The 16,103-nt window shown below is 48.4% G+C and overlaps 1 protein-coding gene across 3 annotated transcripts in view; it reads left to right on the top strand.

The window, feature by feature from the left end:
- The window catches only part of HNRNPA2B1 (heterogeneous nuclear ribonucleoprotein A2/B1), a 594,776-nt gene that overhangs the window by 515,781 nt on the left and 62,892 nt on the right, over positions 1–16,103 (top strand). The window contains exons 10-11 of one of the 3 annotated variants that reach the window (XM_069648207.1): positions 3,997–4,073; positions 5,310–5,446. In XM_069648207.1, coding sequence (XP_069504308.1) covers positions 3,997–4,061 — 65 coding nt within the window. In that variant the 3' untranslated portion in view covers positions 4,062–4,073; positions 5,310–5,446. Of the gene's footprint in view, positions 1–3,996; positions 4,074–4,233; positions 4,697–5,309; positions 5,447–16,103 lie in introns of those variants that run through there. The other 2 variants (XM_069648209.1, XM_069648208.1) reach the window with 2 other exon arrangements.

Raw genomic sequence — 16,103 nt, 5'->3', positions numbered from 1 at the left:
TCGAGAAATGGGGTCACCCCCCTCTGGACGCCTTCGCGACCAAAGACAACTAGAAATGCGAGCAATTTGCAAGCAGATGGCCTCAAGAGGGCTCCAGGGGGGAGGCATTCTCCTTCCCATGGACGGACATGTTCCTCTATGCTTTTCCCCCGTTCCCCCTCATACGGAGGACAATACAGTGGATACGCAGATACAATTGCCGGGTAATTCTAGTGACACCATACTGGCCAAGGCAACCGTGGTTCTCCGACCTGCTTCACCTGTCGCTGGAACATCCCATAGGGTTTCCGAAAGCCCCGAACCTACTATCCCGGGACAAAGGCACGCTGTGGCATCACGACCCGGACAGTCTCAACCTTACAGCCTGGCTCCTGACTTTTCGGAGTTCGGTGCTTTAGACGTTTCGGAGGATTGTCAAAAAATTCTGCAGGCGGCTAGAGCCCCTTGTACAAACAAATCCTACTCCTATAAGTGGCGGAGGTTCTGTGAATGGTGTAGGGGACAACAGGGCCTACAACCGTTGTCGGTGACGCCGGAACAAGTTCTACCTTACCTGCTCCTCTTGGCGGAGAGGGGATTATCCTTCACATCGATAAAGGTGCACCTGGCGGCCATCTCGAGGTTCACAAGGAAAAGGCAGTCGTCTCCTCTATTTAGCGACAGACTTGTAAAACACTTCATGAGGTGTTTATTTCGAGCATTTCCCCTGGAAAAACTTTTCCCCCCGACTTGGAGTCTCAACACAGTGTTGGCAGGCTTAATGAAACCGCCTTTTGAGCCTATGGCCACGTCCAACATAAAATTCATTTCGTGGAAGTTGGCATTCTTGATTGCTATCACATCAGCTAGAAGAATCCCGGAACTGCAAGCGCTGGTCGTAGACCCGCCATACCTAAGATTCTTTAAGGACAAAGTAGTCCTGGCAACTAATCCTATGTTCGTCCCAAAAGTTCCGACAGTGTATCACAAACACTCGTCCATTGTTCTCCCTACTTTCTTCGCCACACCATCGGCAGCAGAAAAAGCTCTTCATACCCTGGACGTTAAGAGGGCTCTGAAATTTTACCTACATCATACAGAGGAATTCAGGTCTACTAGACAACTGTTCGTCGCATATGGTCCGTTGACGAGAGGAAAAGCAATCTCTAAACAAGGATTGGCTCGATGGGTCTCATCGACGATTGCGTTTCGTCACTCTAAGGCCGGAAGGCCCCTGCAAGGACATCCTAGAGCCCATTCTACAAGATAGATGTCCTCCTCAACAGCTTTATGGGCAGGAATTCCGATGACGGACATATGCCAAGCTGCGGCATGGTCGGTGCCCCACACGTTTACCCGCCACTACTGCCTTGCCAGGCAGCATGCGGACGAGGTGCAGATGGGAAGAGCTGTCCTGCGCCATCTGTTTAAGTAAAGTAAGCTCCACGCTGTGGAGAATCTGTTGTCTACCTTTTTTAATGACAGTTTATTTTAGGTGGGTAAGGTTATATGCGGTAACTTATTCCTACTGTACATATGCATTGTGTAGTATGTTGAGGGTATATTACATTACATTCTCACCGCCGTCTGAAGTGTTACTGCTATACAATCTATTCTAAGCATGTGAATCCATGAAGGATCCAATGCTGGAGAAGGGAATAGTTTCTTACCTGTAACTCCATTTCTCCAGCATTGGTATCTTTCATGGATTCACATGCGCCCGCCAACCTCCCCGGAATGTAATGTATTTAATTGATAAATTTAACCCTTCCTACTTTGGAGGGGCCGAAATCTGAAGGGGAACCGCGGGGGCGGGCCTCATATACGGGGACGGCCTACGGAGCATGCGGAGGCGTGTCCTAAAAGGACGTAGATAGGACACAAAAGTGTCGGAAGTTTTCCGATTGGAAAAGGCTATATATGTGTACCGAGGGGTCCCAGTCTGACGACGGGGAATATTCTAAGCATGTGAATCCATGAAAGATACCAATGCTGGAGAAATGGAGTTACAGGTAAGAAACTATTCCCTTCTCCAGCATGGGTCTGGCATGGATTCACATTTGAACCCTCCCGCCTACCCCTCTGCGGCTCTTCACTTGGTCATACTGCCACTTCACGTGCTACCAAATCTGAAGATGGCTGCCAGAGGCGTGGCTTAGGCTGTGATGGCAGTCATTGGCTGTGGTCAGTATGACGCAGAGATCAGTGATTGGTTACTACTACGAAAGACAGATCAGAAACAAAACTGATACTGATTTTTCTTTACCGAGGATTCCCAGCCTGACGACGGGGAATATTCATGAGCATGTGAATCCATGCCAGACCCATGCTGGAGAACAACAGTTACAGGTAAGTAACTTGTTCCTTCTCAACCCAGTGTCATGGTGGAAAGTCCCATTTATTAAGGCCTTCATGGAGGGAGTAAAGAGAATACACCCTCCTATAGCTAACCCAGCTCCCGGATGGGACCTAAATGTGGTACTTACCAGGTTTATGGGCTCTCCCTTTGAACCCATGCACAAAGCATCCCTTAAGAACCGCACTCTTAAAACTGCTTTCTTAATAGCTATCACCTCCATTAGGAGAGTGAGTGAACTACAAGCGCTCTTTATACTTGACCCCTTTGTAACAGTTCACAAGGATAAGGTGGTTCTACGCACACATCCTAGTTTTGCACCAAAATTCATTTCTAAATTCCATGTCAACCAATCGATAGAACTACCAACGTTCTTTCAGAACCCTTCAAGTTTGGGAGAAAAGAGCCTGCATACACTAGATGTACGCAGGGCTGTCATGGTTTACATGGAAAGAACTAGACCTCTGAGAAAGACTAAGTAGTTCTTTGTCTCGGTGGCAGCCGGAAGAGAAGGAGATGCAGTTTCAAAATCCACTATATCTAGATGGATTGTCCAATGCATCACTCTCTGTTTCACTCTTACTAAGAGTGAACTACCCTTCAAGCCAAGAGCACATTCTACTCGAGGCACTGGGGCTTCCATAGCATTAATTGCAAATGTCCTTCTGGAGTCCATTTGCAAAGCGGCAACCTGGAGTTCTGTACACACCTTTACAGAACACTACTGTCTAGATGCCCACTCTAGATCTGATTCCCAGGTGGGGCAAGCAGTGTTAAGACATCTATTTTCTACTGTTCCTTCTCACAACCCACCTGCAACTCTGGGTACTGCTCGCTAGTCTATGCACAGCATGCGATTCTAAGCAGATTAACAAACATCAGAAGACAATGCATTACTTACCGTAAAAGCATTTCTGATGGTTGTATCTGCTTAGATTCACATGCGCCCACCCTTCCTCCCCGCTCGGATGGAAGGAACATGGACATCCTTACCTTTCTTTCTTTTCTGTACTCACTCACCTGTAATAGGGTCCCTCAGGGCAGAAAAAATACAAACAGAGGGACCTCGACACGTGAGGGATTGTGGGTACAATGCACGTCACTATAGGGATAGTGTTACAGACATGCCTTGTCGACGTCCCCTTTTCGACTACGAAAAACAAAATGCAATACTCCGCAGTGACCACTGGATGTCGGACTATGCACAGCATGTGAATATAAGCAGATACAACCATCAGAAATGCTTTTACGGTAATTAATGCATTGTCATACTTACCACGCTCTACTCTCCTTCATGCTGATCTATACTGCTGTGCGAGTCTATCAAATGAGGAATCTGTTGGAGGATGCAATCCATTAGAATGGAAGATGACTTACCCAGTAATGTTCTTGCTTATGGATTGTTCTCCTACATATTAATCTCCCTCTCATCCTTAAGAGCTAAAAGTTAAAAAAAATTAGCTAAATTCAAATCGAGATTTTCATTTTATTAAAACAAATCATTAGTTGTATATGAATTATGTTGATCATTTAAAACAAAATGTTCTAAATAGTTTGACTGTCTAGCTTGCCCATCGAATATCCAATGCTCCTGGCTTCAGTAGTGCTCGTTTTGTACTTGCTTTAATGGCTTAAAATCTTATTGGTCCTGAATTTTCCAGGGATCTATGGACCAGGAGGTGGTGGAGGAGGAAGTGGTGGATATGGAGGAAGAAGCAGATACTAAAGTTTTCATTGAGTAAGTCATTATTTTATTAGATGTGCTAGTCATAAGTGTTTCATTGACATAGATGCAGGAATAAATGGGATCATTTTTGTCTTTCCTTAAAAATAAAAAAAATGGTTAGCCGGATCATTTCATAACCTATTTTTTTCACTCTTTACTTCTGTTAAAACAGGCTTCACTGTATAAATAGGAGAGGATGAGAGCCCAGATGTAACAAACAGCTACAGGTTATGGAATTAACAATGTTAAGGAAACTAATCTGTGTCATGCATTAATGCAGTGAGATGGCAGAAGACACGAGAGCAGACACAGCCGTTTTGGGAATGGATTGCATTATTTGATAACATTGCTGTGGAGCAAGGACTGAATATGCCTTTGAGACAGTTTCTTAGCTTTTTAATTGTTTTTTGTAGTGGCCTTTGTAAGAGTGTAGCAGCATTCCTTCTTTGATGATGTTAAATTTGTAAGTTTCAGGTGACATGTGAAACCTTTTTTAAGATTTTCTTAACAGTTTGAAAAGCAATTGGCCAGGATCATGGTGTAATTAGACATACTGTTTTTCCTTTAAAATATCCAGTGTTTGTAGTGTTAAGAAGCTGTTGTACATTTGATTTAATAAAATAACTCTGAAGGAATTGTTTTAAGTTTTGAATATTCATTTATTCTCAAAAAGGCAGGAGTAGAATTTAAGGTGTTTGAGTTATTGTTTGACGTCTAAAAGTAAAATGTTGGTCAGAAAGTCGTAATTGTACTTAAGGAGAAACCTTTTCTAGTTAACTATGGGGGATCTCTGCAAAGAGGAACAACCTTTTTAGATCTTTTAGATGCAGCTGCTTCTTCAATGGCAAGGAAAGGAAGTGTCCCCAGCGAGGTACTCTGGCCAGAGGTGCAGGTCTAGTACAAGAGAACTCTTGAACGGATACTAAGTTCAGCCAGTTTAAATGAAGCTCTGTTGTATTGCTGCAAAGCTTAACTACAGTAGTTTTAAGGATACCAACGAAATCTGAGGGGGTAGAGGAAAATAGTTCTAAGCTTCATTTAATCTTCTTTCGGTAAGAGCTTATTTACTCTCCTTTCCTAATGTGAACAACAATTAAAGTAACATTGATAATATTCTATTTATCAGTACAATGACGTCTGTTTATAGTTATTTTGTGATACAAAGTCAAGTACATTTCAGACTAGCTATAATTGTGCACTCTCAAATTGTACATTCTAAGATCCTATCTTTCTATATGTTTTGATTAGGTTCTTCCTGTTCCCCTCCCTCCCCAATCAATATTGTAGCTCGCACATGAACACTGGACAAGCAGTCTGCTGATAGAAACACTGCACTGGCTAGATTTGAAAAAATGAAAAATCAAGTGGCAGTTAATACCTTTTGCAGTGGATTCATCATTATCTCAAAATAGCAGGTAATAGCTTTATGAATATTTGGAAACTCGTGTTCAGTGTCTCTTCTTTATCAACACCTAATAAAAATGCATTTCAAAAGCTTGTGGATATCCTAGAAAATATTAAACCTGAAAACGGAAACAGTTAATAAACCTTCACCTTTTGGTGTTAAGAGAACGCCTGCATGTAAAGAAGACGATACGTACACAAAACTCATTCTAAGATGACATCCTCCCAAGGGTTCCACATCGGAAGATATTCTGTTGCCGTTGCAGCTGGAATTGGAAACCTTTGTAGTACAGCAGGGGTGGTTTTATACCCTGGCGTGTCGTCCGCTGGTCCATTTCTCGACTCCGTAAGTGACAATGCCTCCAATTTAGAGCATACAACACCCCATGAGCTTGGTTTCTTGTTCCCGTGTGCTCAGCACACTGCTTTTGGAATTTTTTTTTCGCTCCCTCGCAAAGCTTTGGTATTCGACAAGCTTTGGGATTCAAGTGCTGCAGGAAGTGCACTTTGAAGAGGTTGATCGCTGATCCCTCGCAGAGAACGGGAGGCCACAAATTTGATGGGTGGTCTGCCTAAATTAGGACACCGCATCCTATGACTGAAAATCCCACAAAAAGCGTCATGCATGATCCCGTTCCAGAAGTGGGTCGCCACATTCTTCTTCATCCCCCTACTGCAAAAAAAAGTTGAAAAACAGATCAAGGCGTGATGAGAGCGCTGAGTATTCGGATCCCCACCCAAGCCTGTAATGGATCAGACAGCGACTTCTTCTGGAAGAAGTGGGGGGGGGAACCTTGGCTTCAAATGCTTTGAGATATTTTCGAGAATCGCCTGCTGTACTGGCACGCAGGACCCCAACATGCTTGTGCATGCTAACAGGTCTAAGCCTATCTGGCTGTATATCCTAGGGTGCTTGAATGCCGTCCCAAAAACAAGGTGCTAATCTCGCCAAAATCAAAGGCACAGACCTCAGAATTTAGATCTCGCTGTGTCAGGACGGAACAGATAATGTAAGAAAATGCAGACCATCTATGAGGGTGACCAGATCCACTTTAATTTTGAGCCCTATGTCGGATTCCCAATCATGGTGATTCAGGCTGCACGTCCCTAGGGGGTAACCCGCTTTTCAGAGAACCATTCCTTATTGACCTTTTGCGATTCCCAGGGACGTAAGTGGCCTTGGCACATCTATGATATAGACATTGTTGGCTATTCCCTATACTGTAACCTGATTGTGGCGACCAGAGGACCTAAAAAAGGATGTCTCCTTTTAATCTCAGTTGCCGACCCATGGCAACTCAATGGCAGACTTATGTCTCTGCAACATAAAGCCAGGACCTAGCACAGCATTATAAATGGGTGTTGACAGACCTAGTTTACCCATCAAGGCACCCCACCCCAGAGAACTTGGTGGTGCAGGCAATGGGATCCAAGAGGTCTGTTCTTCGCAATGTCAACAGACGTGCAAAGATAAAAGTTGCATGGTCTTGGAATGAAGATATTTGGGACTGGTAGTGTGGCACTCAAAGCCATAAGCGTTTTGCATGCTTTGTGCCAAGTACACACTGCCTATAAAGAGTGCAGTCTGAGGTGACTAATCTGCCTGACAGTATGATATATGATATAACGTGCCTATACACAAGTGTTTCAAGGGCGCGAAACAGATTCGGAGAGTTAGTTGGTGATGGTAAAGAGGCAAGATGGTCTGATGGTGTGGCCTGAGAAATGGGGACGGCCACTGTCTTCAGAAGACATGCATGTATAAGAACATCTGGGTTTGTGAGGAATGTCAAGGCAGAACTATTTGAGGGAATACATTTTAACTCAAAATCAAATGAGTCTGGAGAAATTAAAGTAGGGGAAGCCCACAGTGAAGTTGCCTAGGCTAGGCAGTACTGCAGCCTTTCCCTTGCCTCTTCTACATCAGCTTTCTGTAGGGGCTGAGGGTTACAAGACTGGGGAAGAGGAAGGAACTCGAAGAAGGTTCAGCCTCAAAGTATTTTGTCACCTGCTGCCACCTCCTCTCATATGCCTCTTTGTCTCTGTACTGCCACATATGGATCCTGCCGGGTGATGATCTTGTTGTTTGTGATGCTTGGCTGAGTATTACTTCGGAGACCTGCGTCCACCCCAGCTGGTTATGTCTGGGATTGCCATCCATTTACCGGAAATACTCTAGATCGTCACTGACTCCACAACCCCCCCCCCCCCCGCCCCTCTCTGCCAAGGTTGTCATCCTCGCCAATCTCTTTGGAGAGGGCACAGCTATACAGCTTTGGAAGGCAGCCATAGAGCTAGCCCCCTTTGGTTGGGGAAGGGTTTGTTTTCTCCCTTTTTGTCAAAAAAGGGTTCTGGCTACTTCGTATCTTGGAGTCGTAACTAAACATTTCAGAGCAAGGAGTTCAAGGTAGTGGCATTGGTCCCGATTCTACAGTTCCTAGAGATCCAAGATTGGTTGGAGTCCCTAGACCTCACGTATGCTTACTTCCATGTGCCTATCCATCAAAAGCACACAATTACTTTGGCGTATATGTCTCAGCCTCCTCTGTGACAGTCTTTACCAAGTCGATGTCTGGTTTAAGCGCAGGAGTGAGGATTTACATCTTCTCCCTACCTGGATGACTGGCTGTTCAAGTCCAGATTACCAGATGAAATGGTTTTCCCCCTTGGCACTACACACGCCACCACCTACATAGTTTGGGGTTCCCCAGTATTGGAGGTTTGTGGAGTCTTGTTCAGGAAGTCTCCATCCCTCCAACATCTCCATGGACCAGCAACAGATTATTCTGCCAATGGTCAAAGGATTACTTAACTCTGGGTTCTTGCCAGCCTTAGTCTTGCTACAGGTTAATGGGGTTGATGGCTTCCTGGTGCCTCAGGCCCGTCTTAGAATGAGGATTTAACAGGAGTCATTTGGGTCCAATTGCGCAATTCTTGGTGTGGACCTGTCACAGCGGTCCCAGACGGTCATCCTGGAAGCAGGGGACTGTTCTGGCTGCTTTGAGTGGAGTAAATTGGGTTTAGGAAAGCTAACCTGAGTGACTGGATGGGTTTCTCATTTTAGGGATTTTGGGATGAGCAGGATTTGGTCCTTGGCATAATCCAGTTTACACATAAACCTGTTGGCGCTGCAGGCGATCAAACTTGCTCTAAAAACTTTTCTAACTTCAATCAAAGTGCTGATTCTGATGGACAACACGGTCTTGATGCACTAAATTAACAAGAGGTAGTGTTGGGTTGCTGCCCCTTTGCAAGGAAATGATGTAGCTATGTTTCGGTCATTGGCGGATCGGATCTCCTTAATGGCGGACCATCTTGCTGAAACGTAGAATGTGCTGGCGGATGCTGCGAGCCGACACAGTTAAGCCTCATTGTGGGTTTTGCCAGGAAATTTGTGCAAAAAGCTTTTATCTCTGGGAATTTCCTCTGAGGGACTCAAGGGGATGCATTTGTATTGGAACTCCGATCTCCTGTATGCATTCCCACCAATTCCAGTCATCCTGCAGGTTGTCAGGGCAACAGATGTTTCATAGTGCAATTATTTTGATGGCCTAACTTGGCGCAGAGGAAGTTGTTAGGAAGTCTGTTAGACATGGCTGTCTGCCCACAGTCGCCTCTTGACAAGAGCAGGCTAGTCTCAGTGGGCATACAGGTGGGGGCTCTGGGATACTTCATCCCAGCCTCAACATTCTGAATCTCCATGCCTGGTCCTTGTGAGGATAATGTACAGGGAGTGGAGCTCTGTCCAAAGAGGCTGCAGATGTTCTCTCTGCACACAGTCCAGCCACCAAGGCCATCTACAACTGTCATTGGAAATAAAGGTGCCTGGTGCAGCGAAAAAGGTCTGGATTTAACAGCCTCAGTCCTTTTAATTTCTGTAGACACTTGCTAGAGGAGATTTTGCAAATTGGAATATTAAAGGCTATTTGGCAGCAATACAAATGTGAGGGCCCACCCGAGCAGGTTTCTTACTTTGGAATCCCTACGATTGTGCAGTGCCTCTGGGGTCTAGTGAAAATGTTTTCCTCCAAGGCAGTTCATGTCACCATGGGACTAACATCTGGTACTGGCATTATTCCTACATCCTGTCCCCTTTCCTCCATCCTGCATGGGCATCCCTCTCTAGGGAAGGGAACGGAACCTTTTTCACCAGAAAAATAACGATTTCCCTTTTATACGCGCATGCATTGCATGGCCTTGGGAGCATGCGCTTCCTTGACCCCACCCACCGGCGCCACACTTCAGTCCTCTTTTCTGCATCTAACCGAGCAAACCCATTTCACCAATGCTCGTGGTTAAGCCCTTGTGGGCCTGTAATTCAACGCGCTTTCCCACACTCTAGTTTTAGAAAAATTAATTCTATTAAATCTTTTTTAGATGCCAATAATTCCAGGGATACACCATCCACTGGTTCCCCAGCTTGTCCCTAGAATATGTGGTCCGTGGTGGTCTTCAGTGCCAATAGTGACAGTTTGTCCCCTCACGTCGGACCCACACGCTCTCTGTCTCCGGTACCTAGGAGAAGATTGTGGATGGGAAGACTGTTCGGCCTGCAACGCACTCACATCCCCGTCCCTTAAGAACCGGTTGGCTCTGTGGAGGGAGCTGTTCTCCAGGTCGTCGCTGGAGCAACTTAAGGAATACGTGCAGAGGAAGACAAGGAAGGCAAGTATACTGTTCAGCAAAGCACCCCATAAGAGTGATCCTTCCCGGTGAAGCCTACCAATGGGAGGGCCCTAGGAGTGGAAAGAACAGTACTGAGGCTGCAGTAGCTTCGGCCGATGGGTACAAGGATCCTCCCAATTCCACTGCCAAGAAGCTTTCACACGGGACTCGTCCCGAGGGGCTTTGCCCTATTGCCAGGTCTACGCCTGAGGGGGCACCTAAATGCACTGCAGAGGGCACAACTGGACTCATGGCCGAGGGCCAACAGCCTACGAGACGCACGCCTGAGGTGCAGGGAGGGACAGAGCCGACACCTACCAGCAAACAGGCTGATCCCAGACCCATGTCATCCAAGGATCCACGTGCAGAGGGCGCGAACAAGATGGTGACCAGAGTCCCGATGAACCCCAGAGGCGGGAATCCCAGACTACCCTACTGAGGCCCGCCAATCCAGCAAACCCGCAAGGCAGGAAACCACATCTAGGTCAGAATGGGTGCCTCTGCCTCGGGTCACTTGGTATATAACTTACCCAACTGTCTCAGGACAAGCACATTACACAGATGCGCATGCAGCAGTTCAGGTCAAGAATCCAGGACCCAGTCCAGGAGCACTCCCAGCCAGCCTGTGAGCAGCATTTCTTTGACAAATTCCTAACGCTAATGCGTTCCTTGCAAATGGGGAAAATCCTTAAGGACATCATACAAGAGATACCGCCCATGCTTCCTCAGCCGTGGGGCCTGTGCAACCCCAACTGATGGCCGCAGCCTGTGACACTTGTGACTCTGATACCCTCACAGCCGCCGTCACATGAGCCTACTCCAGTTGAGCCAACGGCCCCTATAAACACTGGGGATCAGCAGGACACCTTCGTCAGCAAGGGCATTCAATGTCAGAATCGCTAGCCGTGCAGAGTACCTTGGCATCCCATAGCCAGAGACCGGGGGGTGTGGAGGGAGGGTCTTGGCTGAGGTTCTCACCATCAGGGCAGAGTCCAGAACTGGGATTCCACTGCAAAAAGATGCAGAGACCCTGGCTAAGGGGTGGTTGAAGCCTCACTCCATGCATCCGACAAACAAAAGGCTAGATGCAAGTGGAGGGTGACTCTTTTCTTATTGGTTCATCCTCAGCCACTGTCATGTCATTGTGGCAGCATCTATGTATGCCAAAACGCAGATTTCATCGGCAAACATCGCCACTTCTGCGCTCCTGGGCAAGGAGGAAAAGATCCTGGAGGCCTACAGTAAAAAGGTTTGTTCCAGTGTGGGTCTCCATCTTAGACACGCCAACACCATCTTGCTTGTGGCAAATCAAAGGCTGTGGAAGGAAATTGCCTACTTCTTCCCAGATCTCCCTTCCCAGAGGCAGGCATCCTTTAAGGGTGGCCTGGCAGAGGCCACGCTGGTGACCCAGGATGTCATGGAGGCTACCGTTGCCCACATTGATACGGCTAGTAGAACCGTCTGTTTGGCCAAAGACATGAGAAGGACGGCCTGGCTAAGGGCAACCAGGTTTAATCCTGCCGTCCATGGGAGAAAATTAGGAGAAGATTTGTTCAACTCGACCACTGATGAGGAGCTGGACAAAAAGACAGCCAAATCGCTGGCTATTCTTACCAAACCGGCAGGCCAAGTCTTAGTTGGACAAGGGCCAGACATTTGGCAGGTTTGGGGCCTTTTAAGACAACAAAGCCAGGCAGCCTGACTGATTTCCCCCCAGCAAGCACAGGAGTAAACACCAGAATTCTTCATAATAACTGAACGTTTCAGATCCACAGCACACCAATTGGGGGCAGGTTGGCTCTCCACAGTCAGGCTTGGTGGGCCCGGTTTGCGGATGCTTGGGAGTTCTCTGTAATCTTGCTGGGCTTGCGGCCTCTCCCCTTTCCTCCTCGTTCCCCACGACCTTTCCTCAAATCGGGACACCATCATTCCTAGCAGAGATTCGCTCCCTTATGGTGAGCGAGGCGGTAGAGCAGGTCCCAATCCCCCAGCAAGGTTTGGGCTTTTTTCCTGCTTTTTCCTGCTTTTATCCTGCATCTTTGCTATTCGGCAAAAGAACCAGGTTGGCCTACGAGTGGTCCTAGATCTTGCCTTCTTAAACCTGTACCTGCCTCTAAAGAAATTCAAAATGTTGACTCCATCTCCAATAGCGGAGACGTGGTGTGGGGGAGACTGGGTGTGCTTCCTGGATCTGAAGATTCATATTTACACGTCCCCATAGCGCTGGCACATCGTCACCCCCTCAGTTTTTGGTCATGGGTCTGCATTTCCAATGCAAAGCACTACCATTCGGCCTGAACTCGGCGCCCAGATTTTTCACAAGGCTCATGAAGGCTGTCACACCCCTCCTCTGGTCACAGGGCCATCATGTATACATGTCCCTCGACGACTGGTTAGTCTGAGCAGGGTCTCCGGAGCAAGTCGGGAGCTCAGCTGCCAGAATTAGAACCACACTCTACCAGCTGGGGTTCTCACTCAGCTTCCAGAAATCGCACCTCCAACCGACCAAACACTGGTATTCTTGGGTCCTCAGTGGGACACGCAAAAGCAAAGGGTGTTCCCCTTGAAAGAAAAGGTGGCAACGATCAAGGCTGCTGTGGGTCACTTCCTCAGCAGAATTGTAACCACCACATGGTGGAACCACCACTTACTGGGTGTTGTGGCAGCACGTCTACTGGCGGTTCCCTACACTAGGCTACGGAGGAGGAGGCTGCAGCTACGTTTTCCGGGAGATCAGGCAGCAGCGTCTCCATGCTCCTGCATCTAAGCGAGGACCTGGAGTGGTGATGGCAGGAATCCAACCTCTGGGCAGGCAAGCCCTTCAGGCCACCCTTAGTGGACCACACCATTACAACAGACTCTTCCCTCCAGTGGTGGGGGGCCACCCTGCGCAGACATGCTGTACATGGCCTAGGGTCGAGCAGCAGAACCATATCAACTGGTTGGAGATGATGGGTATCTGGCTAGGTCTCCGGGCATTCCCTCCCATCATCAAGGGCAGAGTGTTGTGCATTCAGACGGGCAACCCTACCTGCATGTATTACCTCAACAAGCAGGGGGGCACCAGATCTCTACCTCTGTGCAAACTGGCAATAGACTTTTGGTAATTGGCCATTGCTTTGCACTGGACATTTGGATCTCGGCAGTACACCTTCCGGGAGAGTCGAATCTAGAGGCCGACGGCATCAGGCGGCTGGGCTCGGACAACTACGAGTGGCAGTTGAAGGTACTTGGGGAAATGTTCAGCTAGTGGGGTCCCCCAGCATAGACCTGTTCGCAACAGAGAGCAACTGGACGTGCCAGTGATTTGCCTCCTTGTATGCCAGGGTTCCATGGGGGACACGCTGCGGATTCAATGGCGTATTGAGGTCCCAAGGGACATCCATGCTCATGCAGTCAGGTTCAAGACCGCAGTGGTTACTTTTCAAGGCCATCCTCCTTGGCAGGTGATTAGCAAGGCAACCACATGGGCCACCCCATCGGCCTTCTGCAAGCATTACTGTTTGGATACAAGCTCTTGGGCTGACGTATTCGGGTATCCGGTTCTGTGTAACCTCTTTGCGAAAAGTCCACAAACACTCCTCCCCAGAGCTTTCTAGTCAATGGTAATCACCCATGTAGTATGGAGGAAAGGGGGTGGGATGTAGGATTAATTAAGCGCACTCCTACGTCCCGTCCTCTTTCCTACATACTGCATGGGCATCCCTTGCCAGGGATGGGAGACGGAACCTTTTTCACCACAATAAACCCTCTTCAAACCTGGAGGTGCATGGGGGCATGTTTGTTGATCTAATGCAGCCAATGCATCAAAGGGGACTGAGGTGTGTTGTTGCTTGGCTGGGTCAAGGGAGCGCATGCTCACAAGGCCGCACATATACATTTATAGGGAAATTGTTATTTTTCTGGTGTAAAAGGTTCCTTCCCATCCCTAGGGAGGGACGCCCATGAAGGAAAGGGGACTGAGGGATAGTAGTACGTTGGTCACTCCGGTGAGCAACATTTAATTTCTCATGGCTTCACCTTTTGAACCAATGCATTAGTGTTCCTTCTGGTTGACATTAAAGTCTGTCCTTAGTAATGGTAGCATCTGCCAGGAAGGTAAGTGAGCTCCAGATTGTTGGTTAAGTCTCCTTACCTCTCGATTCCTGCTCAGAAAATGTTCCTGAGGGTCCTACCCACCTTACCAGAGAGGTCTTAGAATATCACCTGACCCACAAGATACTTACCAGCGTTTTACCCAAGATTGCCCTCCTTGATGCAAGAGCACGATAAAAGAATATCTGGAGTGCGAAAGTTAATTTAATACAATATTTTGCCCAAATAGTTTCCTCAGCTTCTTAGTATAGGGGAAAGAGTTGGAACTGAGGTCACCATGTGTCGTGTGTCTTTTGTACTGGAGGCATCTTCATTTCTGGAGTTGAACAGACCAGCTCACACTATCGATGTCGGGGTACACAATGCCCCCTGATGGACTACAAAGGTTTCTCCAGCATGGGGTCTGGCATCGATTCACATGCTCATGAATATTCCCTGTCGTCAGGCTGGGAATCCTTGGTAAAGAAAAAAAATCAGTTTCAGGCTCGTTTCTGAACTGTCTTTCTCCTAACAACCAATCGCCGGTCTCTGGTCATACTGCCCCCATCCAATGACTGCCCTCTACCTAAATCCCTCCTCTGGCAGCCATCTTCAGATTTTTACCGCACGTTCAAGTGTAGGGAATCCTCGTGCTATAGCTCTCAAGAGTTTTGCTCTATTTTTCGGTCAATCGAGCCTCGAGCTCCATCGACCGACTAACATGGACCCGTTTTTCGGAACTTTGTTCGCCCCTCAAGGGCGTTTTGTCGTCAAATTCACTTCTTGGAGGATTCCAGAAGATCCTTGGAGGCCTAAACCGTGTGGACATGGCTGAGGATAAAGGAGACTCAACGCATCTGTTCAGGATCTGCCCAGGATGCGGGCTGCGGAACATCTTCCTGGACGATGGGCACTCCCTGTGCCTTTATTGCCTACATTCGGACAGCTCGCACGTGGAGGAGGCTTGTGCGTTCTGCAAGGACAAGGTGCCACGCACCATGAAGGACCGTCGCAAGCGGCTCACCGAGTGGCTGCAGACGAAGATCCCGGCGGCGAATGAGCCCCGGCAGCATGTTTCTCCCAAGAGAAAGTCTGAGTGGTCTTCTAAGACCTTTGTGGGCGCTCCGGCGACGGGGTCCCAACAAAAGGCAAAGCACCAGAAGTCTGCGGGCACCGGGAGCGCCGTTGGTACGGGCTCCGTGGCAACCAGGCCGGGCGCAGCATCACTGATGCCGTCAACCACAAGCCAAGGCTCCAGCTCAGCTAAGAAAAGGAAGTCGGACCACCCGGGTACGTTTCCGGGGAAGGCCTGGTCGACTCCAACGGAGAAAGCCAAAGGGGAGACGGGCGTTAAAAACCCGCACCCCACCCTCTCCCCCCCACAGCGCAGGTCTCGGACGCGCTCAAGATAGTGAAGGCCCAGGTTCACCAGGCTAAGGCATCGATTGAGGAAGTGGTGGCGACCCTGGCGAAGACCGCAGATGCGTTCCCCGTGGAGACGACTCCCAAGCCAAGAGATTCCCTGCCCACTCGTAGTGAATCATCTTTCCTGTCCATTGGAAAGACCCATGTGAAGACAATGTCAATAATCTCCCTGAGGCAGTCGCCCCTGGCCGAGAAGTGGGTGGGGGGGCACGGTAGTCCTGCTGGACTCTGATATCTCCTCCGAGGAGCTCTCGGGCCTGAAGACAGTGCTTGACAAGAAGTTAGTTGAGGCCAGGTCCTGCGGGAAGGACCCTGACGAGGTCGACGTGGAAAGCGGCAATGGGCGGCAGGATGGTGAGGGTCAGGCGGACATCCTACAACCCCTGCACACCCTGTGTTCAGAGATGAGGACCAGGATGCCCGTGCCTCCGGCAGGCGATCCAGCGGTGCCTGGACCATCAGGGGGCCTGCCGC

Source organism: Ambystoma mexicanum, chromosome 2q (assembly GCF_040938575.1).
Source record: "Ambystoma mexicanum isolate Mex_15411 chromosome 2q, UKY_AmexF1_1, whole genome shotgun sequence".
NCBI lineage: Eukaryota > Metazoa > Chordata > Amphibia > Caudata > Ambystomatidae > Ambystoma > Ambystoma mexicanum.
Note: the sequence above shows the minus strand (reverse complement) of the source record. Positions and strands in the feature narration are given on the sequence as shown.